We start from the raw sequence: 25,790 nt of genomic DNA on the forward strand, positions 1-25,790 counted from the left end.
CAGAATTACACCTCATTCCCTGGCGAGAAGATCTGCAACCGCCAGAAGCTTGACTGGAGGGGACACCGACATATCCAGAAGGTACTGGTACTATATCTGTCTCAGCCACGCCGGTGTGACGAGGATCATCCTGCACCGGGACTGTTAAATTGATTGACTAGTCAAAGAAGCAACAGAGGGAACGCATACAGAAACAGGCCTTCCCAGGGGAAAGAATGCGTCCCCCATGCTCACCTGCTGGGGAAACCTGCTGGCGAACCTCCGGCACTTGGCGTTGGTCGCTGCCGCAAACAGATCGATCTGGGGATTGCCCCATCTGCGGAACAGGTGATCCACTTGGTCCTGCCGAAGTTCCCACTCGTAGCAAGAGCACAGCTCCCTGCTGAGAGAGTCTGCGATGGCGTTCTTCACTCCTGCTAGATGAAAAGGGATGGGGAACATACCCTGGGCTACGGCCCAGTGCCAAAGGTCCTGCGCCTCCTTGAAGAGCGGCGGGGATCTGGTTACCCCCTGCTTCCGCATGTAGAACATCATGGTGGTGAAGAGCCATACCAGCGTCCATCTAAGCACACTGTCCTAACGGTAACCTTTCCTCACATGTTGTACTGTATTTATAGCGCAACTACTGCTACCTTATACTTGCCTACATTTTTCTAACTACTGTTATAGTCAGCTTTGTTCCTGCTTGCGTGAAATTCTGATTTTATGTAACCACAACTGATTGTATATAACCACTCTTATTATGCGCCCAGATGCCCCAGGGCAAGGAGCGCAATATAAATAAAATAAATACAAATACAAAAATCCAAATACCTTACCCTTGAGGGACAGAAGGAAGGACTGGAGGGCCCAAAACACCGCCCGCAGCTCCAACACGATGTGCAACGACTTCTCCTCCGGTAGCCACAGGACTTGCATGAAGACTTTCGGAATGCGCTCCTCAACCTTCCAGGGAGGAGTCTGTCTTGATCATCTCCTGATGAGGTGAGGTCTAGAAATCTGCAGCTGCAGACAGATGTGCGCGCACTCCCCACCACCGTATTGCTCGACGGAAACTCATGTATGATCTTGTCCTCGAAGCTCCCTGCCACTTGTATACAACGGGCGTCGAGGAACTCCTGCAGCGGACGCATCCACAGCCTGCACAGCCGAGTGAGGTATATGTATGACGACATCACACCGAGTAGGGACTTCATGGACCTCACCCATGCAACCTTCAGGGCCAACAGCCGTTGTACCTTGCCCAGGATGGCCGCAATCCTCTCCTCCGGAGACGCCAGGCACGGCACTGTGTTACGTCAGGCTCCCAGAAACAGTGCGTCCTGTAATGGAGTTAAGCAGGACTTTGCAAAGTCTATCAAGAACCCCAAGTCTGACAGAAGTTAAACTGTCTTCGTCGTGTGGTCGACGGCAATGTCGTTGGAGTTCACCCGGATGAGCCTGTCCAGGTACACGTGGATGCCTTGTAGACGCAGCTGCACCGCCACCGGGGCCAGGCACTTGGTGGACACTCATGGCACCGACTTCAACCCAAAGGAAAGGGCCTTGAACTGGTAATGTCCTTGAACCACGAAGCGCAAGTACTTGCCGTGTCCCTTGAGTATGGGGATGTGAAAATAGGCATCTTCCAAGTCCCGAGACAATAGAAAATCCCCCTCTTCCAGCTGTCATAGCACATGCTGAAGCGTCGCCATCCGAAACTTTTAGGACTTGATGTATTTAGGACTTGATGTACTTGTTCAGACGGCGGAGGTCCAGAATGGGCCTCCAACCGCTGGTCTTCTTTCGGACGAGTAAATACCGAGAGTACACTCCGGAGCCCCTTTGGGACAAGCTCGATCGCCACCTTTTTTAACATGGCCCGTACCTCCAGCAGCAGCCGAAGGACATGGTTTTCCTGACGGGCCACTGGTGATATCTGTGGACACTTCTGTTGGAACTCTAGGGTGTGTCCGTGGGCGAGAGCGTCAAGCACCCAATGGTCGGAGATGGTCTTCCACACGCTAAGTTAGCCAGCTGGCCTCCCAATGGGGTGCACAGGTGGGGGCCCGACCACCGCCGATTCAATCTGGTTTTGAAGTTGAACCGCTGCCTTGGGGCCCTTGGCAGCGATAATGCCCACCTCCAGACTTGGCACGGCCCCTGTAGGTCTCCTGGGCCGATGAGCGGGAGGGCGGACGGTAGTATGAATCACCTCCTCCGAATAGAGGAAACTTGGGATTTCCCTCCAAAAGACCGAAAGGATGGCCGTCATTCAATTGTACCCAATTCACGAGCCTTCTGTGTCCGCTTTGATGGCCTGGAGAGACTCGTCCAGAGTCTTTCCAAACAAATTGTCGTTGAAGGGCATGTCCAACACCTTCGACTGCACATCCTAGCGGAAAGGAGTGGCCCTTAGCCAGCCACACCGATTAAGGAAAATGCTGTTGCCCATTTGGCAGAATCCTGTGTCGGCAATGTCTGGCCACTAATGGCATGGTCGGAAGCCACCTCGCCTTCCTGTAGAAGGCCTCAGCCCTCTTGTCATTGGGAAGGAAGTCCAGGAGGGGGGCAATCTTGAACCAAAGTTCCCTGTCTGATGGTCGTCGCTGCCGACGTGATCACTCTTCGTCCCATGGCATCCAACTTCTTTCCCTCACCTTCGGGGATGGGGCGGGGTTAATTTTGGGGGAGGGTGAGGACGAGCCCAAAGACAACTCCTTGTCAACTACCGACACCAGAATCTGGAGACCGCTGGGACTATAAGCACTTCGGTGCAGAGTCTAGCACCATTTCTTCTTGTAGCGATCCTCTTCGCCGGAGCCGATGAAGGGTTCATCAAGAGACAACCCCTTGTCCCAAATGTCATCCAATAGCAGGATCGAAAGTACGGTTTTACTCTTCACCTCCTGGTGCTGGTAAAGGAAACCCTCTTCTCCTCTGGGATGAGCTGGAACAGCTCTGAGGCCCTGAGATCATGGCGTGGAACGAGCCAATCTCGTTGGCCGGTAAAGATCTGGCCGGCCGAGATGGGAGATTTCCCCCCCCTTGCACCCCCCAGGCCGCCGCCGTCCGTGCCAGTCGCCTTGTTGGGTTCAGTGTCATCCCTCCGTGGGGGAAGTGAGGCGAAGGAATTAAAGGCGAAGGCGGGTTAACTCCTCCTCCTCCTCTTGGATGGCGATGGCTCAGATGGCCCCGGCGCCGCGGGAGGGGCCGCCGGCGCAAGCGGCATCCTTGTCCGGATTGCCAAGGGTATGTAGAGTTGTAAGACTGTCCACCAGGATATCCCCAGGTGGCTGCTGGGGTGAAGGGGACAGGGGGGGTTAGGTTGGTCTGCTCAGTCGTCGCTGCCCTGTTGCTCGTTGTCACCCTCGTTGGGATTCCTCCCATAGGGCCTGCTTGCAATGCATCTCCTCTCCTGGAGGACTGGGAGGTTGGGGAGCTCATCCTCTGAGGAAATGTCCATCCCCTGTAGTATGTGCCTCCCCCCCCCCTCTCTGCGACCAAGGGAGACTGTTTCGGTGAAATGATGGGCACCATCTTCTCCCAAGTCTTTCTGATGAGCTGGAAAGAGGACTCCCTCCTGGCAAGCAGGGATACTCTCTCCTTCGGGGCCATGCCCTGCGAATCCACCCCGGCGGCCTTCACGTTTGACGCAGCCACTACTTCAATGGAAGTGTGGACCTTCGCCTGATGCACCTGGGCCTTCGCCTTAGGGGGAGGGATGAAGTCCCGCTCCCCCTTGGCCTTCTCCATCGGGCCGGTCTGGGTCTTCTCCAAAAGCTTGCCCGGGTGATCAGACTTCCTCTTCTTCTCGTGGTCCAAGGTGCTGGAGATGCAGAAGTCGCCCTGGCCACCGAGGAGCCAGTCGCAACGGCACTCCCGAGGCAGTGGACTCGTGGTGCTTAGCCTCATCTTGGGACCCCACAGGAGGGGCGCCCTCAAAAGGTCTTAGAAGACCGCTCAGCTTTCTTTTTCTGGGCAGGGGAGGCATGCTGCCAGGACTCACCCAGAGCAAGGGGCCCTGGCCTGCAGCCACTCATTGAGGCACTTGCGGTCGGCCCGCGTGCACAGCACCATCTCCTGACAAGCTACGCAGTCGTCCTCCACATGCGCCTGGCCCGAATGCATGCAGTAGAGGCACAGATAATGTCAATCGTCTGAAAAGACGATCCATAGGTTGCAGCCAGGGAAAACCGAAGAGGGGCACCGAGTCCTCCTCCTCTGCTATGTACACAAAGAAGCTCCTGGAATCCTTCAAGAAGAAACGCGAGGAAAATCCACCCTTGAGGGGCACTGAAGAATCCGAAAATGGGTCCCCATTAATTGGAAAGGTTGATCAATGGAGCTTGCGGCTCGATTGACTGAAAAGAAAAGAGCAAAACTCACAAAACGCAGTAAAAGCTAGAGGGCTATAGCACAAGGACGCCCAACACTTGAACGTGCGGTAGAAATCTGAAGATGGCAGTGTTAGGCAAAGTTTGAATGCAGTACCCTCTGGGAACACTACAGGCAACTATGATTACAGGTATAGGCAATCCAATCTTTGATACAAGCTTGTACTACACAGTTCTGGCAGCGTGTTGAGCAGCCACGGTTCTCAAGAGGGGAAATGTGGTGAGCAGAGGAGTTACAAAGATTCACAGTTACAGGTATTGAAATAAACTACACCCAAGGTTTCTTGCATAAACAATTATTAATGTATTCATCAGTCAGTTATAAAGCCTTCTTTAGAAGGGAGCAATACACTTCGAACATACAAATACACTTCAATACTATATACTTTGAGTTTCAGGATCAGACGAGGCCCTTTTGGGATGGCCCACAGACAACCTACACCCACAGGTGACTTCAATGACAAGGGTGCTGGGGACATTAATACCTTACCGTTGGCATACAGAATACTCTTTAAAGGTAAGTAAAAGGTAAAGGTTATTAGAAAACAAGAATTTACAAATATTCATAAGCATCGCAAATACTTTCAGATATTAAGAAAAAGTCATTCAATTCAATAGGCTAAGCCAAAGTCAATAGGCCAAAGTCTTTGTATAGGATGCCACACTTCAGGTAGGTAAATGGAAAAGTCTTTGCACAAATTCTTAGGAGTCTTTGATAAAAAAGAAGAATCAAATGTAGGGCCACAAGCTGATTAGATTTTTGAGTTGCAGAAGTTACAAGCACTTCCACAGTAAGAAGCAAGTTTAGGCTAGTTTACAGTACCTTAGTAAAGAAGAAAAAGATGCAGTTGAATAATTCTGTTCCTGTAGAGCCCTGCAGATCTTACTGTTCCTGGGCCTCCATCGTGGGGACAGACTCCTGCACTGTAGTGGCACCGTCAAAGCTGGCAACTGGCAAACTTTACTTTCAGGGGCTGTTTCGCGTTTCAGCTCCTTGCGGTACAGCAAATAGCAATAAGAGTGGTTCCTGGTTGTCAAGGTGGATTTTCCTCACATCTGAGGCCCCGAACTCAACTGTGGGGGGGGGGGGGGGGGGGGCATGGGGGGCATGTCGGGCTTGGTCAGTCCTGCTTCGTGGGAGTCCAGAACATCTTCCAAAAGCTTTAGGCCAGCTTACAAGCAATGCCACAATGTGGTGTCCATCTTCCTGGCTCTACGGTATCCTGCAGCATCTGAGGAAATGCAACCAGCTCAGAGTTGGGTGTCCAGGTGGCTTACTTGGAAGTTGAGCAGTCCTTTGCAGGGGTGCTCCGTCGATGCGAACTTGGTGATTCGGACCTGCAACAGGACTTCGCCGGGCAAACAAATGGACCAGGAGTTGCAGCAGCCGTCCTCTTCAAGCTCTTCTTCAGTTCCTTCGTCCAGTGGTCGACTGCCTTCCAAGCCAAAGGACTTGCCTTTTATTCAGTTCTCTCCCATTCATTCCAGCCTAGTGGTCACTCAACCAGCAGGGTGGCTGTCCTTGCCGGACAGTCAGCCAGTCAGCCAATCATGCCAGAGTGCATTTGGGTCTCCTAGGAGACTAAGCACAGGGAGTTTCGGGCACCTCCCTCACTTTCTGCCCACACCAGACACTCGGGCGCCAGTGGCGGGTTCCACTCTTCAAGCCCGACAAAGGCGAATGAACAAAGACCAAACCTGGTTTGGCGCGGAGAAAGACTCCTCGAGAAGGACCTTTCCACAAAGACACGGCAAAACCAGAAGACTGGGAACCGTTTTAACAAAAGGAGGCACAGGCACCATCTTGAAAAACATGGCTCCCACGATTTAACGTTACAGGTGCTGCGAACAGTTTGCTGCCAGGATAAATCATGGTAGTTTGTTAAACCACTGCCACAAGCCATTTTGAGGGGAAAGGATAACATTTGACTGTTACATGAGTAACTAGACATACGGGATACTAAGTAACCCCTTCAGCACTCTATTGTAAGATAGGGTGTGCTGTACTAGATTTTTACAAGGCTAAGAAGTCAATTTCACTGCTCTGGGAAACAGTAGATCCCAGATAAGGTATTTAAACCTTGGGAAGCCTCGACGGCTTTCCTGTGCCACTGCACTAAATGTGCGGTGTGACAAATTAAAAAGATGATGCCTATGAAGTTGGTTAGACTCCATAACCAAAAAAAAAAAAAAACGAGGTAAAAGCACACATCAAAATATGAGAGTGGGGAAAAAGGGTGTCTCTCCATCTTAAATAAATCAAGTCCTCAAAATCCAGCAAAGTTGCTGGGGGTCTCGAAGGTGGAGGGAATTAGCCTGTTAGCGAGAATTCTCAAAAATGTGCTGCACAGGAGGGGCTTAGGTAGAGGGTAGTCACTGGCTGAGGGCAATATGACCCAGAGACCAGCGATTGGTTGTTAGGAGAAAGACAGTTCAGAAGTGAAACTGATTTTTTCTTTACCGAGGATTCCCAGCCTGACTGGGAATATTCATGCGCATGTGAATCCATGACAGATTCCATGCTGGAGAAGGACCCTTCTTCTCTGGCAGACCTGCCCAACGAAACCCTCAGCCCAACTAAACAAATGGTTTACAGCAGATCTAAAAACACTCTGCAACACTAAAAGATCCTATGAAGCTAGCTGGAGAAAAACACCTTCAACCTCCAACAAGGAAAGGTTTAAATAATGCCGCTTCTACCTATAAAAAAGCAAACCTTCACAAAAAAAAAATATAATAAATTACGTCAGAATTCAAAAACGCCAAATCTGGCACAAAAGAACTCCACCATTCTAAGGAAATTGGAGTCCCCTACACAACCCACTGAAGCCTGCATCAAAGGTGCGGCCTGGTGTGCCAATTTTCAAAAGGCCTTATCTGACAAAATAGCCTTATTTCAAGCTAAAATTGAGACAAAAATAAAAACGAACAGTCTTGCGCTGAGCTCAGATTCTCACAGTCTGACCAGCAATCTCCTCCCTGCCGCCCGTTCCACTTCTCTCCAGTCACCACAAAAAGTTTTAAACATAATCTATGGACTAAAACCCTCACAATGCTAGGGAGATACCTGTCCGGCATCAGGTATCAAGGAAGGAGCAAACAAATGTACTCCCTTCATCACCACCTTGACTAATGCATCTTTCGAAAATTGCTCAGTCCCCAACAATCTTAGAGAGGCATGGGTTATTTCCCCTCGAAAAACCCAATTGAGACTCCAACATACCTACCAATTATAGACCTATTACAATGGTCCCTTTCCTCTTAAAAAACATTAGATAGAGCAGCCCATCTACAAATTCAAAAGCATCTGGAGGACAACAATCTGTTGGGCCTGCGCCAATCCGGCTTCAGACCAAGGGACGGCACATAAACTGCCATCTTGGACCTACAAATCTAAATGGATAAAGGCAAAGACAAGCTGGCCATCAACTTATTGTTGGACCTCAGCAGCTTTTGATCTTGACCACCACCAGATCCTCACTAAACATTTGATTACGGCTGAGTCGTTCTCTTCAAACGCTGCTTGCTGAATCCAAACCCATCTTCAAAATAGAACAAGGGTCTTTGCACCTACAGCGTCTGCTGAGCCAGTACCCAGCTATTGTGGAGTCCCACAGGGCTCCTGTGTCTCACCAACGCTCTATAACATCTTCACCAAGCTCCTCTTTGATCGCCTTGATAACTTGGGTGTCACCTATACCAATTATGCGGATGACACCCAGGTCCTCATTAAGCTCACTGGATGCTATGACTAAGACTCCAAAAGGCTAAACAAAATGTACCTTGAAATCCAGGCATGGATGGCTGCCCATAGCCTGTGCCTAAACGACAACAAGACGGAGCTCCTGATCATTGGCTCTCAAGTCTGTCTAAACAGACAATATAAGACCTTTAACATTGATGGAAATATCATTAAAGTCGTTGACAAAGTCAAAACGCTAGGCGTTTACAGATTCTACCCTTTCTCCAAGAAAAAACAAGTCAACATCACAGCCTCCAATACTGCATATACCAACAAACTGATCAATGCATGCAAACCCTATTTGTCGACCAACAGCTGCCCGAGGCTTTATTTTGTCCAAGTTGAACTACTGCAACACCTTATTCTCAACCCAAATAAATGACAAGTCCTTCAGAATAATGCACTCAGGTTGGCACTAAATATCCCACGCTCTAATCACATCTCTGCATTCAGACGTGATGTACATTGGCTCCCAGTGCGTGACAAACTCCTTGCGTGCGCTAGATCACACACAAATGCCTGTCAAATACAGCTATGAAATATCTAGCTGATAAATTCTCTAGGAACTTACCATAGACAGACCTTATGGGTCTAGAGGATAACAGCATCAACATCCCAAAATACAAACTAAAAACTGCAGGTGGGACTAGTTTTCCGGTGCTTGCTGCTAAGCGGTGGAACTCCCTTCCCCTAGTCTCAGGGCTGAACCTTCTTTCTGGAACTTCAGATCTAAAGTGAAGGACTGGCTTTTTAACCAGCAACTCTAAATTTAGCATGTACCCACTGTGCTTAGCTGACCGTTGTTGACCTTTGCAATCTGCTTCCTCTGCCAACTGTATGTACTGCCTACCTGTATTTATTAGGACGCTGGCACAACTGACCAACCTGTAACCCGGTCAATAAGCTATGCATCTACTGTCTTTGTTCATGTTCCTGTAACAATCAACTAGACTCAAGCGCCCAGATAACCCAGGGTTTGGTGCACTCCACAAGTAATAAGCTAAACTAAGGCTTGGTACGCTTTGCCAGACTTGCACAGCTCATTGAACACGCTGGCTGGGGAACTGTATGTCTGCATGTGCTATCATAATGGCACCATCATGGAACAAGATTCTCAACCTACACTTCCCCCTTCTCCTGCTACTCTCCTCTTTGCCAACCTCTCCTCCACCACGATGGCTGTGTCACGCCCGTACCCCTCAGAAAACTTTCAAAAGGTGGCAATCTGCTTCACTTAGCTACATTGAACGCTCGTTCCGCTGTCAAACAAGAACATGTCTCCTTCTGGAAGACCTTGACCTCGACAGCCTCTCCCTTATCGAGACGTGGTTCAATACCAGCTCAGTCACTGCTCTTGACACACTCCTTCCCGAGGGCTACAAACTCCTCTCCAAACCAAGGCCCAACTGGCCAAGAGGTGGAGTTGCCCTGATTTTCCGAGTAGGTCCCGGCCTCCATCAGATCTACTAATTCCTACACCTTTTAAATACCTTGTCTGTAGGCTAGGGGTCTCACCTACCCTCTCCCTCACTACCATCTACAGGGACCCTGATAACCTCACCTGCTCCCTCGTGACCTCATCTTCCAAACTCCTCTTTGGTGAGTATCCAGCTTGATTTTCCTGAATCAGTCACTGACTCACTCTTGCTTACTATCCTTCCAGTACGGCCCCCTCAGCCAGACACTGGATGCCACCTCTCTGGCAACATCCCCATCACTAACCTGGTCACCCACAACACCCACTCTCCTGGTCCGACCACTCTCCTCCCATTCGGGTCCCCTCAGCCCTCTTTCCGGGCTGGCTCCCGCACTGCCAGCCTCCTTTGTAGTCATTCAACCAATGAAGCGAGTGTCAGTAGCTGCCTTTTCCCCCACTTTCATTCCCCCCTCGCAACCCTGCATCTGACAGACTGTCCGCGCCAACCTTTACCTCACGATCTCCAAAACCCTTGACATCCATGCCCCTCACGAGGATCCACCTGAAGCCTGCCTCCAAGTGCAACAGTTGGTATGACCCCCATCTAGATTCACTGAAACATAAAAGTAGAGTTGCTGAACGGAAGAGTCAGACCTCCGGTTTACCCTCCGACAAACTGGCCTGTAGCCTACTCCAAAAGCAATAGCGTTTCTCCATCCACTCCATGAAGAGGTCCCACATTCAAGCCTGCATCTCTGGAGCCACTAGCATGGCTGAACCTTTCAAAATCTGCAAGGAACCTCTCCCCTTCCTTCCCAGGCCCTCTGCACTGCTTTGGCCTCCCATTTCAATTCCAGAACTCCAAACATCTTGGCCTCACTCACCGCCACCATCTTCATCACTCCCCCTTCACCCCCGCACTCTCCTACCCATAGAACCTGATGAGGTCTCTAAAGTTGCCCACTCTACGGCAGTCTCAGCCGACCAGGTGCTCCCCTGCTCCTCTAGAACCATTAAGGACATCGCCCTCATCCCGGCTTTTGCCGACTTCTGCAACTACTCCATTGCCACTCATTTTCCCCCTCAAGCACTCCCTTGTGCACCCGCTCCTAAAAAGAAATCTCATGGGGGTCTTGAGCATAGCCTGGGACCCAGTTAGAGATAAGAGCTCAAGGACAAAATCCGCCCAGCTGCCTGCATCGCGGACCCTCAACGCACAGTTCCAGAGACTGACCCTCAGGGATGTCTGGACCTCCTTAAGGGGTGAGTTAATTGCGTGCACACACTACTCGCATGTGCACAATTAGTTCTCCAGAATAGACTGTTTCGGCATCGGCCACACTCATAGGGAGGTTTGGAACAATAGATATACCATAAGCATCTCAGACCATGCCCGATCAGGCCTTATTGTTCGATCAGCCGTCCAGCGAATTCCTGGAAGGCAAAATGGTAGAATTTTTTTAAAATAAATCAGGGGCTGATACGCTGGAAGGGGTAGTATGGGATGCGTTTAAGGCAACAATGAGGGAACTTATTACGGCCGAGGCAGATGGGACACTGCTTAAGAGGAAATTGGAACACGAAGCAGAGGTAAAGCGGATCATGCACAGAATGCAGAGAGTCCTGCCCAGAATTGCCCAGGCAATACAAATGTGCTAAGGGGCACCTCGACTCCCAATATGAAGCAAGCTTAAAGAAGCCTGCTATACTTAAAACAAGGTATTACATCAAGGCCAATAAGGCAGACAAGCGTCTGGCTAGGAAGCTGAAGCAAAAAAAAGCAGCACAAACTATTCTGGCGATCGAAGTTTCACTTGGCAATAGGGTGACCGCCACAGAACACACAGCTACAGTTTCACACCTACTATCTGGCTCAGTATGCAGCAGACCGCCCTGATCAGAGGCGTCAGCGTGAATACATTGAGGCTGCACCCTTGCAGACACTTACAACCCTATACAGAGATTTCATTGAGAGGGACATCACACAGGAGGAAGTACTACTGGTGATAGCGAGCCTCCCTCCAAAGTGCGGCACCCAGACGGGTTCCCTGCTTCTTTTTATAAGTGGTTCAGGGTGACGTTGGCCCCCAGACTGGTGGCTCTTTTTAACTCCTTTAAGGACACGAGAAGGATTACGGACTCCATCGAAGAGGCCAAGATAGTTCTCTTCCCCAAATCATGGAAAGATGCCACCAACGGCAGATCTTACCACCCTATCGCGCTCATCAACACAGATGCTAAGATCTATACCAAGATCCTCGCTAATAGGGTAGTGCCGTTGATGCTAGTGCTGATTCACCTGGATCAGACCGGGTTCATTAAGGGCCGCCAAACACGACAATCTCAGGAGAATCTGTCATCTGTTAGAAAAAGTCAAGAAAGGAGATCCGGCAGTGCTAGTTTCACTGGATGCGGAGAAGGCATTCGACCGCGTTGAATGGTCTCTCTTCAACACTACAGTATGGGGTACGGGCCTAAATCTACAGCGATGATACTGGCAAACTACGCCCACCCCCACGGCTCGGCTCTTGTTGAACGGCCAGCTCAATTTTGGTTCTACTCTGTAGGGGTAGAAGGCAGGGCTGCCCTCTCACCACCCTACTTTATGCACTGCATCTGGAGCCGCTTCTGGCAAGACTCAGACGGAATCAAGGACATATCCTGGGAGAGGGGGGGGGGGGGTCACAAAATAATTGCATATGCAGATGACATGCTGCTCACACTCACTGAGCCGGTCTCCGCCCTCCCCGTGGCGCTGCAGGAGCTGGAGTTTGGCAGGGTCACAAGCCTAAACATTAACATTACGAAGTCAGAAATCCTAAACCGGTCAGGGAATCAGGCCGGTGTGATAGCAGCGATAGAAGCAACGCAACATAAGTAGGTTCCCAATAGTATCCGAGTCCTGGGTGTGAATATCACACACACAATATGGGGGTTCTGTGAGGCTAACTTCCATCCACTGCTCGCCCAGATTTGGGCACAACTACCAACTTGGTCCTCACTTTGTGTCCTGATGGGGAGAATTAATGCGATTAAAATGGTCATGCTTCCAAGAATCCTATACCTATTCCAGGCTCTTACAATTCCCATCCCGACTGCCTTTTTTCGGACACTAAACAGACAGATCTCCAAATACATATGGGCGAACAAAAAACACCTCAGATCGCATTGAGAACTCCAATGCTCCCCCCAAACAGAGGAGGACCTAGGACTCCCGAATTTTCAGGAATACTACCGGGCTGCACAGCTAATGGTGTTTAAGAATTGGTGTGGGGACAACAAGGCTGCCAAGAGCAGATCATACCCACAATATTCATCATAGTAACATTACAAAATTAGTGGCGGACACGTGGGACCAGGCAGTGCGCCTACACCACATCAGAACATCCCCCACATCATGTAAAATTCCTGATATCAATCCCAGGGGACAAACCTATCTTGCAAATATACAGGTTTCTTGTGGACACGCCCCCACCCAAGCAGCTGCCGTTCCAAAACAGATAGAACACATTAGATTGTGCAATCTCAGAGGAGATCTGGGCCATGCTCTGGTCAGACATTCTTCGCTTAACAACCTCTATCCAGAAGAAAGTTCTGGCTGAAGCTCATGTATCAATGGCATTACACCAGAGGCCACACAGGTTGAAGCCGGATATAGCAGATCAATGTTGGAGGGGGTATGGGGCAAAGGGTGGCACCAGCCCAGTGCTACAGGCCTACTAAGAAGTCAATAAGATTATTCAGGAGACATATGGCTGGAAAGGGGACAGGGCGATTGGGGAGCCCTGCCGCGAATGGTGGGTCCGGACAAAATAATGTGGCCAAAACACAAAGCCTGTAAATGGAAGTCATCTGGACCACCCCCAAGCCCCTACCCCCAGCGCTGGCAGAATGGTTGTATAAACTCTGGAATCTGGTTGCCTTGGAATGGGTCACATACTATTCAGGGGGGAACAAGCTGCATTTTTGCGGGAATGTACCCCAATATTTGACATTCTGCAGGGGGACTACTTGGAACAATACTGCCCGCACAAGCTGCGTATTTTGGATACATCATAACCGGTCTGATCAATTGTGAAATTAGTGGAATATATGTGGGGGGGGTGGGGTGCGTCGTTTCCTCTTAGGCAAAAATAAAATTGTATTCAAGAGGCAGGGTGGGTTACGAGGTGCGTCAAAATACTCAGTTGTAGCTATGTCTCACCAAAAAACTAAACAACAAGAAAGTCTATGAAGTCTGGATAGCATAAATGTAAAAACGTAAAAACCGACAAGTACTCCAAGTAAGCCAGCAGCTTTTGTGGGGCACATATGAAATACTATCAACCAACCCACAACACTCCTAACCTCTGGGTATTAAGCATGTTCTAAATAATCTATCATAGCACATCATATCAAGCACTCCAGGTAAGACAGCATATTTCGCTTTGGCACACCCACTACATTCTCACCACGCCTGCCGATCCACATTAGAGACCACGAACAATGAGATAAGAAGCCCAGGGTAGCACACGCCCATCAATAAGGAATCCCTGCGATTATTAACCTGCATCGCTCACAGAGGGAATCCTTAATACTAGCATCTCCCACTACAAATGTACTCCCAAATCTAGATAACACAAAACCATTGATTGTTACATTACGGAAACCTACTGTACTATATGCTGAAGCCTAGGCCCCTCTACCACCATGCAGGATACTCCAATTTAGGTGCAGCCTCCAACTTTGCGGATACCTGCTACATTGTGAAACCTAGGCCCATTGGTATAGGACTCCATTCTAGAACTGGACAAATATCACTCTAGCCAAACAATCTCGCAGCTTACGGTACATAGATCTCATACCACTAGTGTGGACGCAGGCCGCAGGAACGGCCAAGCATCCATGCACAATAGAATATGGATAGGGCTATGCACATTTGGTCTAGCATCAAACAGCCGTCTAGACAAACACCTGAAGTACCTTAACACTTCTGGCAGTAGCATACATCGACTATCACCCGAAAAGAACCCGATATAGCTGGCCTCACAGACTCTCAGCAATAACAATCTCAAAACCTCAACAGCACCCACCCATGTGTCTGACCTCTCTTGGGGCTGCTTAGTCGAGCCTTGCCAGCCACCCAAGTCTTAGAACAGCATGCACACATGCATCTCTTAAGCTAAACTCCCTAGAATTTCCCACCAAATAGACTACAGTCACCAAGGGCATTCCAACCAAAAAAGAAGCGCATTGACGCCACACAAGTGGGGAAAGAGCGCCATCTAAATACCTAAATACAATCCATCCAGTCAGCTCAAAATCAACTCAATCTGTACATATAAAAGCCAGCATTACCTGATCACAATCAGTTTTATAATCTGTGCTTGACAACTCATCTCCAGAATCTATCAGAATACTTGAAGTAGGGAAGCCATTGGTCATAGAGATTTGCTTCGGAATGTCACAGAGCAAGCGTTTCTTCTTTGGCTTTTTTGGTTGGGGAACTTCAAAGTTCTCATCCTTGAACTGGTGGTCTTTGCCTTTTTCTTTTTTCTTCTGTAGACAAAAGGTTGTTCAATTAAAAACAAACTGACAACTTTGCATCTTATTTAATCTCATGATTGCTAAAAAAAAAAAAGCCCAGACTAAACATACATGCTCCCCATAAAAAGTCAAAATGTCAACAAAACGTAGGGCAAAGTAAAAAATGGATGCAAAATCATAAAGCACCATAACAGGTTTATTTTTTTTAAAAAGGTCTTCTGGTGAACCCAACAGTTGCTCCTGCATCAATCTTGCTATATTATCTTACTTAAAATTCCTAGAATCCAAAGCGAAGGGTGCATTTTGTACAATTTCATGTAAAAGAAACAAACAGCTGGTCACAAGTGTAATACCATCATATAATGTCACTCGTACCAGTAACTGGTTTCCCACATGTGCAAGTTGACAGAGGTCATGGGGTGAGGGATGGGATCTAGGAATATTAGACCAATATGCAAGTCAAGAAATATTCCTAGGGTCCAAACCATTTAAATTAAATACATAGGACGTTACTACTAGTCTTTGAAAATGGCAACAATTATACTAGCTAAGCACGAGAAACAATACTTACCCAGTAATGGTCTTGTTGCAGCTTGTGTCTGCTTAGATCATATGGTTTGCTTAAACCACTATCTAGTGGTTTTATTCTCCCCCCGAAATCCCTGCCCCAGTAACCATTGACTGTGCCCAACACTCATTGAACTGAGGTTACATATCTCTCATGAGTGAGTGAATGTCGTTATTTGCCCCCACCCCCAATGTCACATGGGAACAAACCTATATCAAAGTCAATGCTTTGAGGAAGACACTCCTCGCGAGATCTGTCCTCTCACTCTTGGTTTTCTTCTACATTTTGTGCAAGACTGAGGAATGTGTGTGGTGCTGTGGTTGTGAGCCCATGCACCAACTTGAGAGTAAACCGCTAAACAGTGTTGTGCAAAAGGAATGGGTCAAACAGACCTGTTAGCAGGGAAACCTCTTGATTTGCCATTTCTTCCAGAAATCTTGATTTGCCATTTCTTCTGAACATTTGCCCTATAGTTTGAAGGGTATCAAGGTCTTTCTAACAACTTATCTACTGCCTTCCTGAAGATTTGGGACTTGAAAAGGCTGTTTAGCAGAAATGGATCACTTCTGCTCCTGCAAATTGGCATAATGTTTCTGTAGTGCCATTTTTATTATTTTCGTTAGTTAATAAAGGCATTAGCGGTTTATTTCGCTTTGTGGACTATTTTCTGGAACAGACCCTGAAATTAAAGGATTAGATTACCTAATGCTTCCCCATCGTCCCACTGCGATCAGGTATATTTTGCCACAAGTACTGTAGCATTGTTTATTATGGCACGGTTAGCCACAGAAGTTGCAGCCAAGTGAAGAAATGTACCTGCTCTCCCAGTCTCAGGAATATTCAGTCACTAGCATGGTTTGCAACGACAGCCACCCTGCTGGGTGAATGGCAGCTAGGCTGGAATGAATGGGAGGAAACTGGATAAAAGGCAAGTCTCTTGGCTTGGAAGGAAGCGTCGACAACTGGAACGAAAGAACCGAAGACAAGCTGGAAGAGGACGGCTGCTGCAACTCCTGGACCGTTGGTTTGCCTGGTGAAGCCCTGCTGGAGGCCCGAATCGCCAAGTTCATCTCGACAGAGAAGCCCTCCAAGGACGACTTCTCCCGTTGAGTTGGTGGGACCAATCAACTTTTAAGCCACCTGAACACCATTCTCGAAGCTGGTTGTATTTTCCTCAGAGTGCTGCAGGAAACCGAATAACCAGGGAGGACATCAGTTTGTGTGCTTGACAACAGCTACCGGAACCGAAGATTTGCCTGTTTGCTGCTTTGTGACCAGTCCCTGTGCAGTACACGAGTCCCCCCAGCGTCCTCCCTCTTGTACCCACGACTGAGGCTCAGGAACAGCGAGATCTGCAAGAACTGCCAGGAACAGACGTCTTCAGCTGCATCTTTTTCTTCAATATAAGGTACTGTGAAAACCCGACCGAGATCCCTTACCTCCTACTGCGAAAGTGCGTGAAACTTGGCAACTTGCAGGACTAGTCAGCTTGTGACCAGACATATGAACCTCTCTTCTATGAGCTACTTCTGAGAACCATGGCAAACATTTTTCCGTTTAACTGCCAGAACCCTTTTTACCTATACAGGACTCTAGCCCATTGACTTTGGCATACATATTGCATTGAACTAACTCCTCTGGTGAACTCACTATTTGCACTGTTTTAGAGTAACTAATGTTCGTTTTATCAACTTCTGCCTTTTTGCTCCTTCAAATGCTCTGAATGCCATTTTGCTCCTCCTTCAAAGTAGTTTAAATGTCACAGACCTGGATAGTATGAAGTACTGTAGTATATGGGTGTGATATTGATTGCCTCCTTTTAGTAAATGTTTTCTAACTGACTGTGTAATGTGTTTTACCAAGAAGCCTTGAGTAGTGTATCTGAATACTTGCGATTGTAGACCTCTAACAGCCTTACAAGCTCACATTCCCTCTTGAGATCAGCCAGCTGCTCAGCTCGCTTCCAAAAACTCTGTGGTACAGACTTATACCAAAGGTTGGTTTTGCTTACACCCGTAGTCCGTTGTGTGTAGTGGTCCCAGAGGGTACGGTACTGCATGCAAACTTAACAGTCATCTATGTACTCGTGATATGCCTGATGCGAGTTCAGCCCGAGGGGTCATCCTCATCAGAGGGATCATCTTTTATTTCCAATTGAGACATAATTGCTCTTTGAGGATGCCTCATGTGATTATTTAGTAAGTCGTTTGCTGTCTGTTCTTTCATGTTACCATTTTGGACATGGGTTCCTTAAAGTCATTCATGGTCCATTCTTCACCACGCCATGATGTTAAGCAACTTTCCCGCCGTATTCTATAGACCCCCCCCAAAAACATTTTGGGTTCGTTTTACACTTTTTTTTTAACAGAGAAGTGAAGCCTTCAGCTTCACCTTCCTGGCCTTTTTTTGGTCATTTGTCATGGGCAAACTGACTGGTCGTTCAGACTGTGAGTACTGGGAAACTAGGTTTCCCCCTTTTGTTTTGTACTGGTTACCCATTAGAGTAATGTTCATATTGTACACAACATTTTTTTTCCAATGCAGTGCAATGAGGATACTTTTGTATTACTGCATACTTTCACCCAAGAGATGGAACAAGTTACTTACCTGTAACTGTTGTTCTCCAGCATGGGTCTGGCATGGATTCACATGCTCATGAATATTCCCCGTCGTCAGGCTGGGAATCCTCGGTAAAGAAAAAACCAGTATCAGTTTCGTTTCTGATCTGTCTTTCGTAGTAATAACCAATCACTGGTCTCTGCGTCATACTGACCACAGCCAATGACTGCCCTCTACCTAAGCACCGCCTCTGGCAGCCATCTTCAGATTTGGAAGCACGTGAAGTGGCAGTATGACCAAGTGAAGAGCCGCAGAGGGGTAGGCGGGAGGGTTCGCATGTGAATCCATGCCAGACCCATGCTGGAGAACAACAGTTACAGGTAAGTAACTTGTTCCTTCTCCAGCATGGGGTCTGGCATGGATTCACATGCTCATGAATAAAGAATACATAGCAGTACACACATGCACAACCACGGGAGGTGGCAAAGGCTCAACATTAAGCATCACATCAACTCAACATTAAGCATCTTACCTCCTCACCAGGCTCACCTCAGGCGAACAGGTTGCGCAGCACTGCTTGGCCGACCCTGGACTCCTCCCTGGAATCCCGGTCGACGCAGTAGAATTTCGTGAAGGTGTGCGTCGACCTCCACGTAGCAGCCCTGCATATGTCCAGCAGGGGCACACCAGATAGGAACGCCGTGGTAGCTGCGATCGCTCTGGTGGAATGGGCTCTCGGACGGCCAGGCAGCGGTCGGTTTGCCAACCGGTGACAGTACATGATACAGCCGGAGAGCCATCTGGAGATGGAAGCCTTCGAGAGAGCCTTCCCCTGATTGACAGGTCCAAAGTTCACAAAGAGTTGTGACGTCTTCCGAAAACCTTTCGTGCGGTCCACGTAGAACTTCAGCGCTCTAGCTACATCCAGCGAGTGCAAAGTCCTCTCAGCCGGCGACGAAGGCGACGGGAAGAACACAGGTAACACCAAGGGTTCGTTGAGATGAAAGTCCGACGGTACCTTGGGCATGAAGGAGGGGTGCGTCCTGAGCACTACCCTCGTGTCGTGGAAAGTCAAGTACGGGGCCTTGCAGGAAAGGGCCTGGATCTCTCCCACTCGTCGTGCGGAGGTGATGGCCACGAGAAAAGCTGTTTTCCACGATAGAAACTTCAACGGGGCCGAGTGCAGAGGCTCGAACGGAGGTCCCATGAGTTTGGTCAGCACCACGTTGAGCTCCCACGCCGGGGCCGGAGCCTTCACCGGCGGGAACGATCTGAACAGTCCCTTCATGAACTCTTTCACCAGACGATGAGACCACAAGGACGTCCGGCCCGTGGTTCTGGTGTATCGGGAGATCGCAGCAAGATGAATCTTGATGGACGCGTGTGCCAGACCAGCTTTGGCCAGCGTCAGCAGGTACGGCAGCACTTGGGGAGCCGTAATCCGTAGAGGGTTAATCTTCTGTGCGTGGCACCAGACAGAGAACCTCTTCCATTTGTGTCCGTAGCATTTAAGAGTCGAGGACGCCCTGGCCTTTGCAAGAACCTCTCTGCAATCGGCCGGTATGTCGTATCCTCCAAACTCTAGCGCTGCAGGAGCCAGGCCTGCAAGTTCAGCGACTTCGGGTCGTGGTGGAGGATGGCGCCTCCTTCCCTGGAGAGTAGATCCGCGTCCGCCGGCAGCTTGATTGGCGGGGACGCCGACAAGTCCCACTCGTGGCACGAGCGCAGCTCCCTGCTGAGTGAGTCGGCGATGGTGTTTTTTATCCCTGCCAGATGAAACGGCACCAGAAGAATCCCTTGGGCGAGATCCTCACCACCTTGCCCTTGAGGGACGGAAGGAAGGACCTGAGGGCCCAAAACACTGCACGGAGCTCCAGGACGTTGATATGCAGGGACTTCTCCGTCGGGAGCCAGAGTCCCCTTGCGTGCAGATTTTCGGTGTGCGCTCCCCACCCTTCTAGGGAGGCATCCGTGGTCACAGTCACCTGGTGGGCTGGGGTCTGGAAGTCCATGCCCGCCGTCAGATGCGCGCGGGTGCCCCACCACCGTATCGCTCGTCGGAAACTCTCGTCGAGCTTGATCCTTTCCTCGAAGCTGCCCGTCGTCTGGATCCAGCGCGCATCCAGGAACTCTTGCAACGGGCGCATCCGGAGCCTGCACATGGGAATGAGGTAGATGCAGGAAGACATCATCCCGAGGAGGGACTTGATGGACCTCACCTTGGCCGCGTCGGCCACCAACATCCGTTGCACCTTGCCCAAGATGGTCCTGGTCCTCTCCTCCGACGGGGAGGCCAGAAGGGACACTGTCGAGCCTCGCTCCCAGAAACAGTGCGACTTGCGCGGGCACCAGGTGGGATTTGGCGTAGTTCACGGAGAATCCCAGGTCCGTGAGGAGTTGGACGGTCCTTGCCGTGTGGACCACGGCGAGCTCCCTCGTCTTGGCGCGGATGAGCCAGTCGTCCAGGTAGGGGTAGACGTGAATCCCCTCGCGGCGCAGCTGCGCCGCCACCGGTGCGAGGCACTTGGTGAAAACCCTGGGTGCCGACCGCAGTCCGAAGGGAAGGGCTTTGAACTGGTAATGACGCCCTTGGACCACGAATCTGAGGAACTTTCGGTGCCCCTTTAGAATGGGAATGTGGAAGTAGGCATCCTCCAAATCCAACGACGATAGGAAGTCTCCTTCCTCCAGCTGACCCAGGACGTGCTGGAGGGTGACCATCCGGAACTTCTGCGCCTTGATGAACTTGTTCAGGCGTCGCAGGTCCTCCCATGGCATCCAATTTCTTTCCCTCGCCGTCCGGCGGGGAAGTCGACGTGGAGGCCGCACCCCCCCCCCGCTTTCTTCCTGGCTGCCGCGGAGACGACGGAGTCCGGGGTAGGCTGCGCCCGGAGGCATAGGGGGGCCGAGTCCGGGACCCGGTACTTTTTCTCGTACCGGTCTCTTTTCGCTGGCGTCGTGGAAGGGTTCTTGAGGAGGGAAAGGCCCTCATCCCAAATGTCGTCCAACAGAGGCACTGCGAGGACCGTCTTCCTCTTGGTCTCGCGCCGTTGGTAAAGGAAGCCTTCCTTTTTCTTCTCCTCAGGGCAGAGTTGGAAAAGCTCGGATGCCCTGGCGATCATTGAGTGGAACGATCCAATCTCGTCGGGCGGAGAAGCCCTGGTGGGAGGCGACGACGGAAAATCCTCGTCGTATGCCTCCTCGTCCGTACCCGTCGCTGCCGTGTCAGTCCCCGTATCATCCCCTCGGGTGGACGGGGAGGAGGGCTGGACGGGGCGCGACGGTTGAAACGGTAGTCTCGTCCTTATCTCGGAGCATAAGGACTGTATAGCCAACAAAATGGCCGCTGAGTTGTCTTGCGGCGCTGGCAGAGGGGAATCCGACGGGCGAGCAGGGGCCCCGTCGGTATCCTCGACGATGTCGTCGTCGTCACCTGCGTCGGGGCCCATTCCGACGGGCTGGTCTTGTTCCACGCCTAGGCCGTGGCTTAAGACCTCGATCAGTTCCTCTTCTGAGGTTGAGGCCGAATCTACGACGACGCCCTGCCCCCCCTTCTTCCCCACGGAGGGTTTCACGGGGGTCCTATCGATGGGCACGAAAGAAGACTCCCTCCGAGGAGGCAGGGAGATTCTGGGCCCCGAGGCCGCCACCACTGGTGCAGCCTCCACAGGCTGGGCCAGGGCCGCCGCGACCGTTTCGATAGAGGGCTTGGTCGAATGGATCAAGGCCTTCACCACCTTAGGTGCGCTCACCGCCTTATCCTTGAGGGAGGGGGCACTGCCACGCTCCTCCTCTGCCTTGGAGCTCGACCGGGGTCTCTCCAGGAGCTTCGCCGGGTGCTCGGCCTTCCTCTTACCCGACCCAGAGCGTTGGCTCGTGGTTGATGGTGCCGGGGAGGGTGCGCCCTGCCTGGCGCCCGTAGAGCCCGACCGTTCGGCGCTCCCGGTGCCAGCGGACTCGCGGTGCTTGGCCTTATGTTGGGCCCCCGTCGCCGGGGCGCCCTCAAAGGTCTTAGAAGACCGCTCAGATTTCTTCTTCTTCTCGCCAGACGGGCTCTTACCCTCCAGCCAGCTGGCGAGACGTTGATGGCGGTCCTTCATGGTCCGTTCCGACATGTTGCCGCAAAACGCACAGTCCTTCTCCATGTGCGTCTTGTCCCCATGAAGGCAGTAAAGGCAGAAAGAGTGTTCGTCCTCCTTGAAGACGTTCTGCAGCTGGCATCCAGGGCAGGCCCTGAACAGCTTTCCGGGCGTCGAGCTTCCCTTCTCCTGGGCCATCTCCGAGACCGGGCCTGAGAAGCTTCTGGAGTCCTCCGAAGTGTAGCTCGACGAAATCTTCACCCTTGAGGGGCACAGATGAATCCGACACGGGTCCCCGTTGATCGGATGTAGGATTTAACCTAGCGTTTTCCTATGGAAAACTTCAACACTTGTGTCCATAAACGTCCACTTTTTGAGTGCTTTAGTCCCCACCAATAGGATGTAGGGTATAAATAGCCCCGCCCCCGCGGCTTCCTTCAGATTTTAACCTCCAAAGTAGAGGGAATCTGACTCAGGTTTGCCAGCAGGGGCGGTGGCAGGCGCATGTGAATCCATGGAAAATACCAACGCTGGAGAAATGGAGTTACAGGTAAGAAACTACTCCCTTTCTCCAGCATTGGATCCTTCATGGATTCACAAGCTGTGAATAGATTACATAGCAGTACCAATCATGCATGGCGGAGTGTAAAGGCAATCCAAGACAGAAACATACAGGAGACAAATAAACCCATCCAGTGATCAAGTTAAAAAACAAACACCCTGAAGCTGCGGGGCTTACCTTATTGAAATAGGTGTTGCAGGACCACCCGTCCCACCTGCACATCATCACCATGCTGCTGGCCCACACAGTAATGCCGAGTAAAGTTATGCAGCACCGCCCATGAGGCCACCTGGCAAATGTGCACCAGCGTAATCCCCAACCATAATGCCGACGACAAAGCTGTAGACCTCGTCGCGTGTGCCCTCAAGAGTCCTTCCCAAAGGCTTTCCAGCTTTAGTGTGGCAGAATGAGCTAACAGAGGACACCCAACGAGAAAGTCCTTGTTTGGAGATTGCCCGCCCTTTGATGGACGGCCCATAAGCCACAAACCGCTGTTTAGATTTTCAGAAATCATGAGTACGATTCAAATAAAACTTCAACGCCATCCTCACATCCAGCGAATACAGAGCAGGCGTGGATGCTGAACCAAAAAAAAAAAAAGTAATGGCCACCAGAAAAGCCACCTTCCATGACAGAAAATGCAAAGGAGGAGTCGACAGCGGCTCAAAAGGCGGTCTCATCAGACCCAAACATATCACATTAAGGCTCCACACCGGCGCAAACTTCTTAAACTTCTTGACCGGAGGAAAAGTACGAAATAACCCCATCAAGAAATGCTTGATTATGTGATCACTAAACAGAACAGCCGCATGTCACCTCCGAGTAAATCTAGAAATCGCTGCCAAGTGTACATTTATGGAGGATAACGCCAGGCCCCTTTGCGCCAACTGCAACAGGTAGGGGAGAACTTGTTCAGGGGAAATGTTCAAAGGGTCCACCCCCGGCTGGCCCTTACACCACACATACCTTTTCCATTTACATGCATAGGAGACATTTGTGAACGTATCCCCCCCAGAGACTCTGGGTGAGCCCACCTGCTGCCGAACTCCCTGCACTGTTTGTTCTCCATCGCTGCAAAGAGATCCAACGGAGGATGGCCCCACTTCCTTAAGATCATGGACACCTGTTGATCCTTCAGCTGCCATTCGTGCAACTGACCTACATCCCTGCTGAGCGCATATGCCTGCACATTTAACACTCCCGGCAGATGAAAAGCCACAATGCCAATGTCGTGCAACAGAGCCCAATGCCAAAGTTCCTGTGCTTCCTTCGACAGCACCCTGGAATGTGTGCCCCCCCCGTTTCCTGAGATAAAACATTGTGGTGGTATTGTCCATCAACACCCTCACCACCGAACTGCGTATGCGTCGCAGAAACGATTTGAGGGCCCAATGTACCGCTCTCAACTCGAGCACCTTTATGTGGAACCGAGACTCCACCCGAGACCACAGGCCTTGAACTTGTGAGCCGCCGAGATGCAACCCCCTCCCTGCCCCCCATCCCATCCGAGAAGCATCTACCACAATCGAAAAGTGGAACTCCGGCAACGGCATGCCCCAAACCAGACTGTCCAAGCACAGCCACCAGCGAAGAGCCTCCACCAGAGTGCCGTTGATCAACATGTCAGACCAAGAGCCGAGAGGAACTCTTGCACCGGCCTCATGAAGAAACAGTTTGGCACCAGCAGAATGCATGACGCCATGGCCCCAGCAGCGACATGTAGGTCTGGACCGACACCCTTGCATGGATCTTCCACTCTGCGGCCCTTTGCAGGAGCTTCATGACCCGCTCACCCGAGGGCTTTACAAGTCCCAGTGGAGTCCAAAACTCTGCCCCCCAGAAACACCAAGTCCTTGGAAGGCAACAGAAAGGATTTCTCGAAGTTTATGGCAAAGCCTAGTCATTGCAACAGCTGCATGGTAGCATCGAGACATTCCTGCGCCTCCCCTGGCGATGAACCTCGCACCTGCCAGTCGTCCAGGTACGGGTATATGTGACGACCCTCCTGTCGGAGCCACGTTGTCACTGGCGCCAAACATTTTGTAAACGTCCTGGGGGACAACTTTAAACCAAACTGGAGTACCCGAAACTGGTAATGATGTTCTACGACAAACTGCAGAAACTTGATGTCATCGCCGCATTGGAATGTGAAAGTATGCGTCCTGTAAATCCAAAAACGCCAGAAACTCGTTCGGCTGTACCGACCAGATGACTTCCTGAAGATTGGGCTTCTTGAACTTCAGGCGTTGCAGAGTCTTGTTCAACGCCCGAAGATCCAGAATGGGCCGCCACTTGCCGTTGGGTTTCTTCACTACAAAGTAGTGGGAATAAACCCCTTGTGCTCTCTCTGCCACCGGAACCAGTTCTATAGCCCTCTTTCTGCAGCATAAGAAGTACATCCTGCTGCAGGATGTGACGGTATGGTTGCAAGGCATACACCGGAGATATGGAAACCGGGGAACACTAACTCCAGTGAGTGACCCAGACGCACTGTGTCCAACACCCAACGATCCGACGTAATCTTGCACCACTCGTCCACGTGTATCGCCACCCGGCCCCCCAGTAGATTGCCCTGAAGGCAGTCAGTCATTATTGTGGTTTAGCCCGTCTCCCCTTAGAGGTGGAGGGCTGCACACCCCTTTTCCGCTGGGCCTGAAAGTCCAGACTCTTCTGCGCCCATCTGATACCCCTGGGAGGAATAACCTGACCGACCATAACCACGGTCTCTCGTGGAAGCAAACCGGGCATTACCCGAAGCCCCCCGAATTGGCGAAAGGAGCGAAAAGAGCGCCCACTCTGTAAAGCCCCCAATGATTCAGCAGTCTGTCTTCCTTCATCCCTTGAAGGCCTTATCAATTCTTTTGCCAAACAAATGGTCCCCCTCACAGGGCAGGTCGATAACCTTATAATGTACCTCCAGGCGAAAGTCTGCACTTAAGCCAGGCTTGGCCACACAGCACT

General features: G+C 50.6%; 1 protein-coding gene across 4 annotated transcripts in view; it reads right to left on the minus strand.

The window, feature by feature from the left end:
* The window catches only part of DDX21 (DExD-box helicase 21), a 790,459-nt gene that overhangs the window by 660,478 nt on the left and 104,191 nt on the right, over positions 1-25,790 (minus strand). For 2 of the 4 annotated variants that reach the window (XM_069610614.1, XM_069610615.1), the window contains exon 3: positions 14,873-15,073. The exons of the other annotated variants lie outside the window; for them this stretch is intronic. In XM_069610614.1, the coding sequence (XP_069466715.1) occupies positions 14,873-15,073 (201 nt within the window). The remainder of the gene's footprint in view (positions 1-14,872; positions 15,074-25,790) is intronic. 4 annotated transcript variants of the gene reach the window in all.

Source organism: Ambystoma mexicanum, chromosome 8 (genome assembly GCF_040938575.1).
Source record: "Ambystoma mexicanum isolate Mex_15411 chromosome 8, UKY_AmexF1_1, whole genome shotgun sequence".
Taxonomy (NCBI): domain Eukaryota; kingdom Metazoa; phylum Chordata; class Amphibia; order Caudata; family Ambystomatidae; genus Ambystoma; species Ambystoma mexicanum.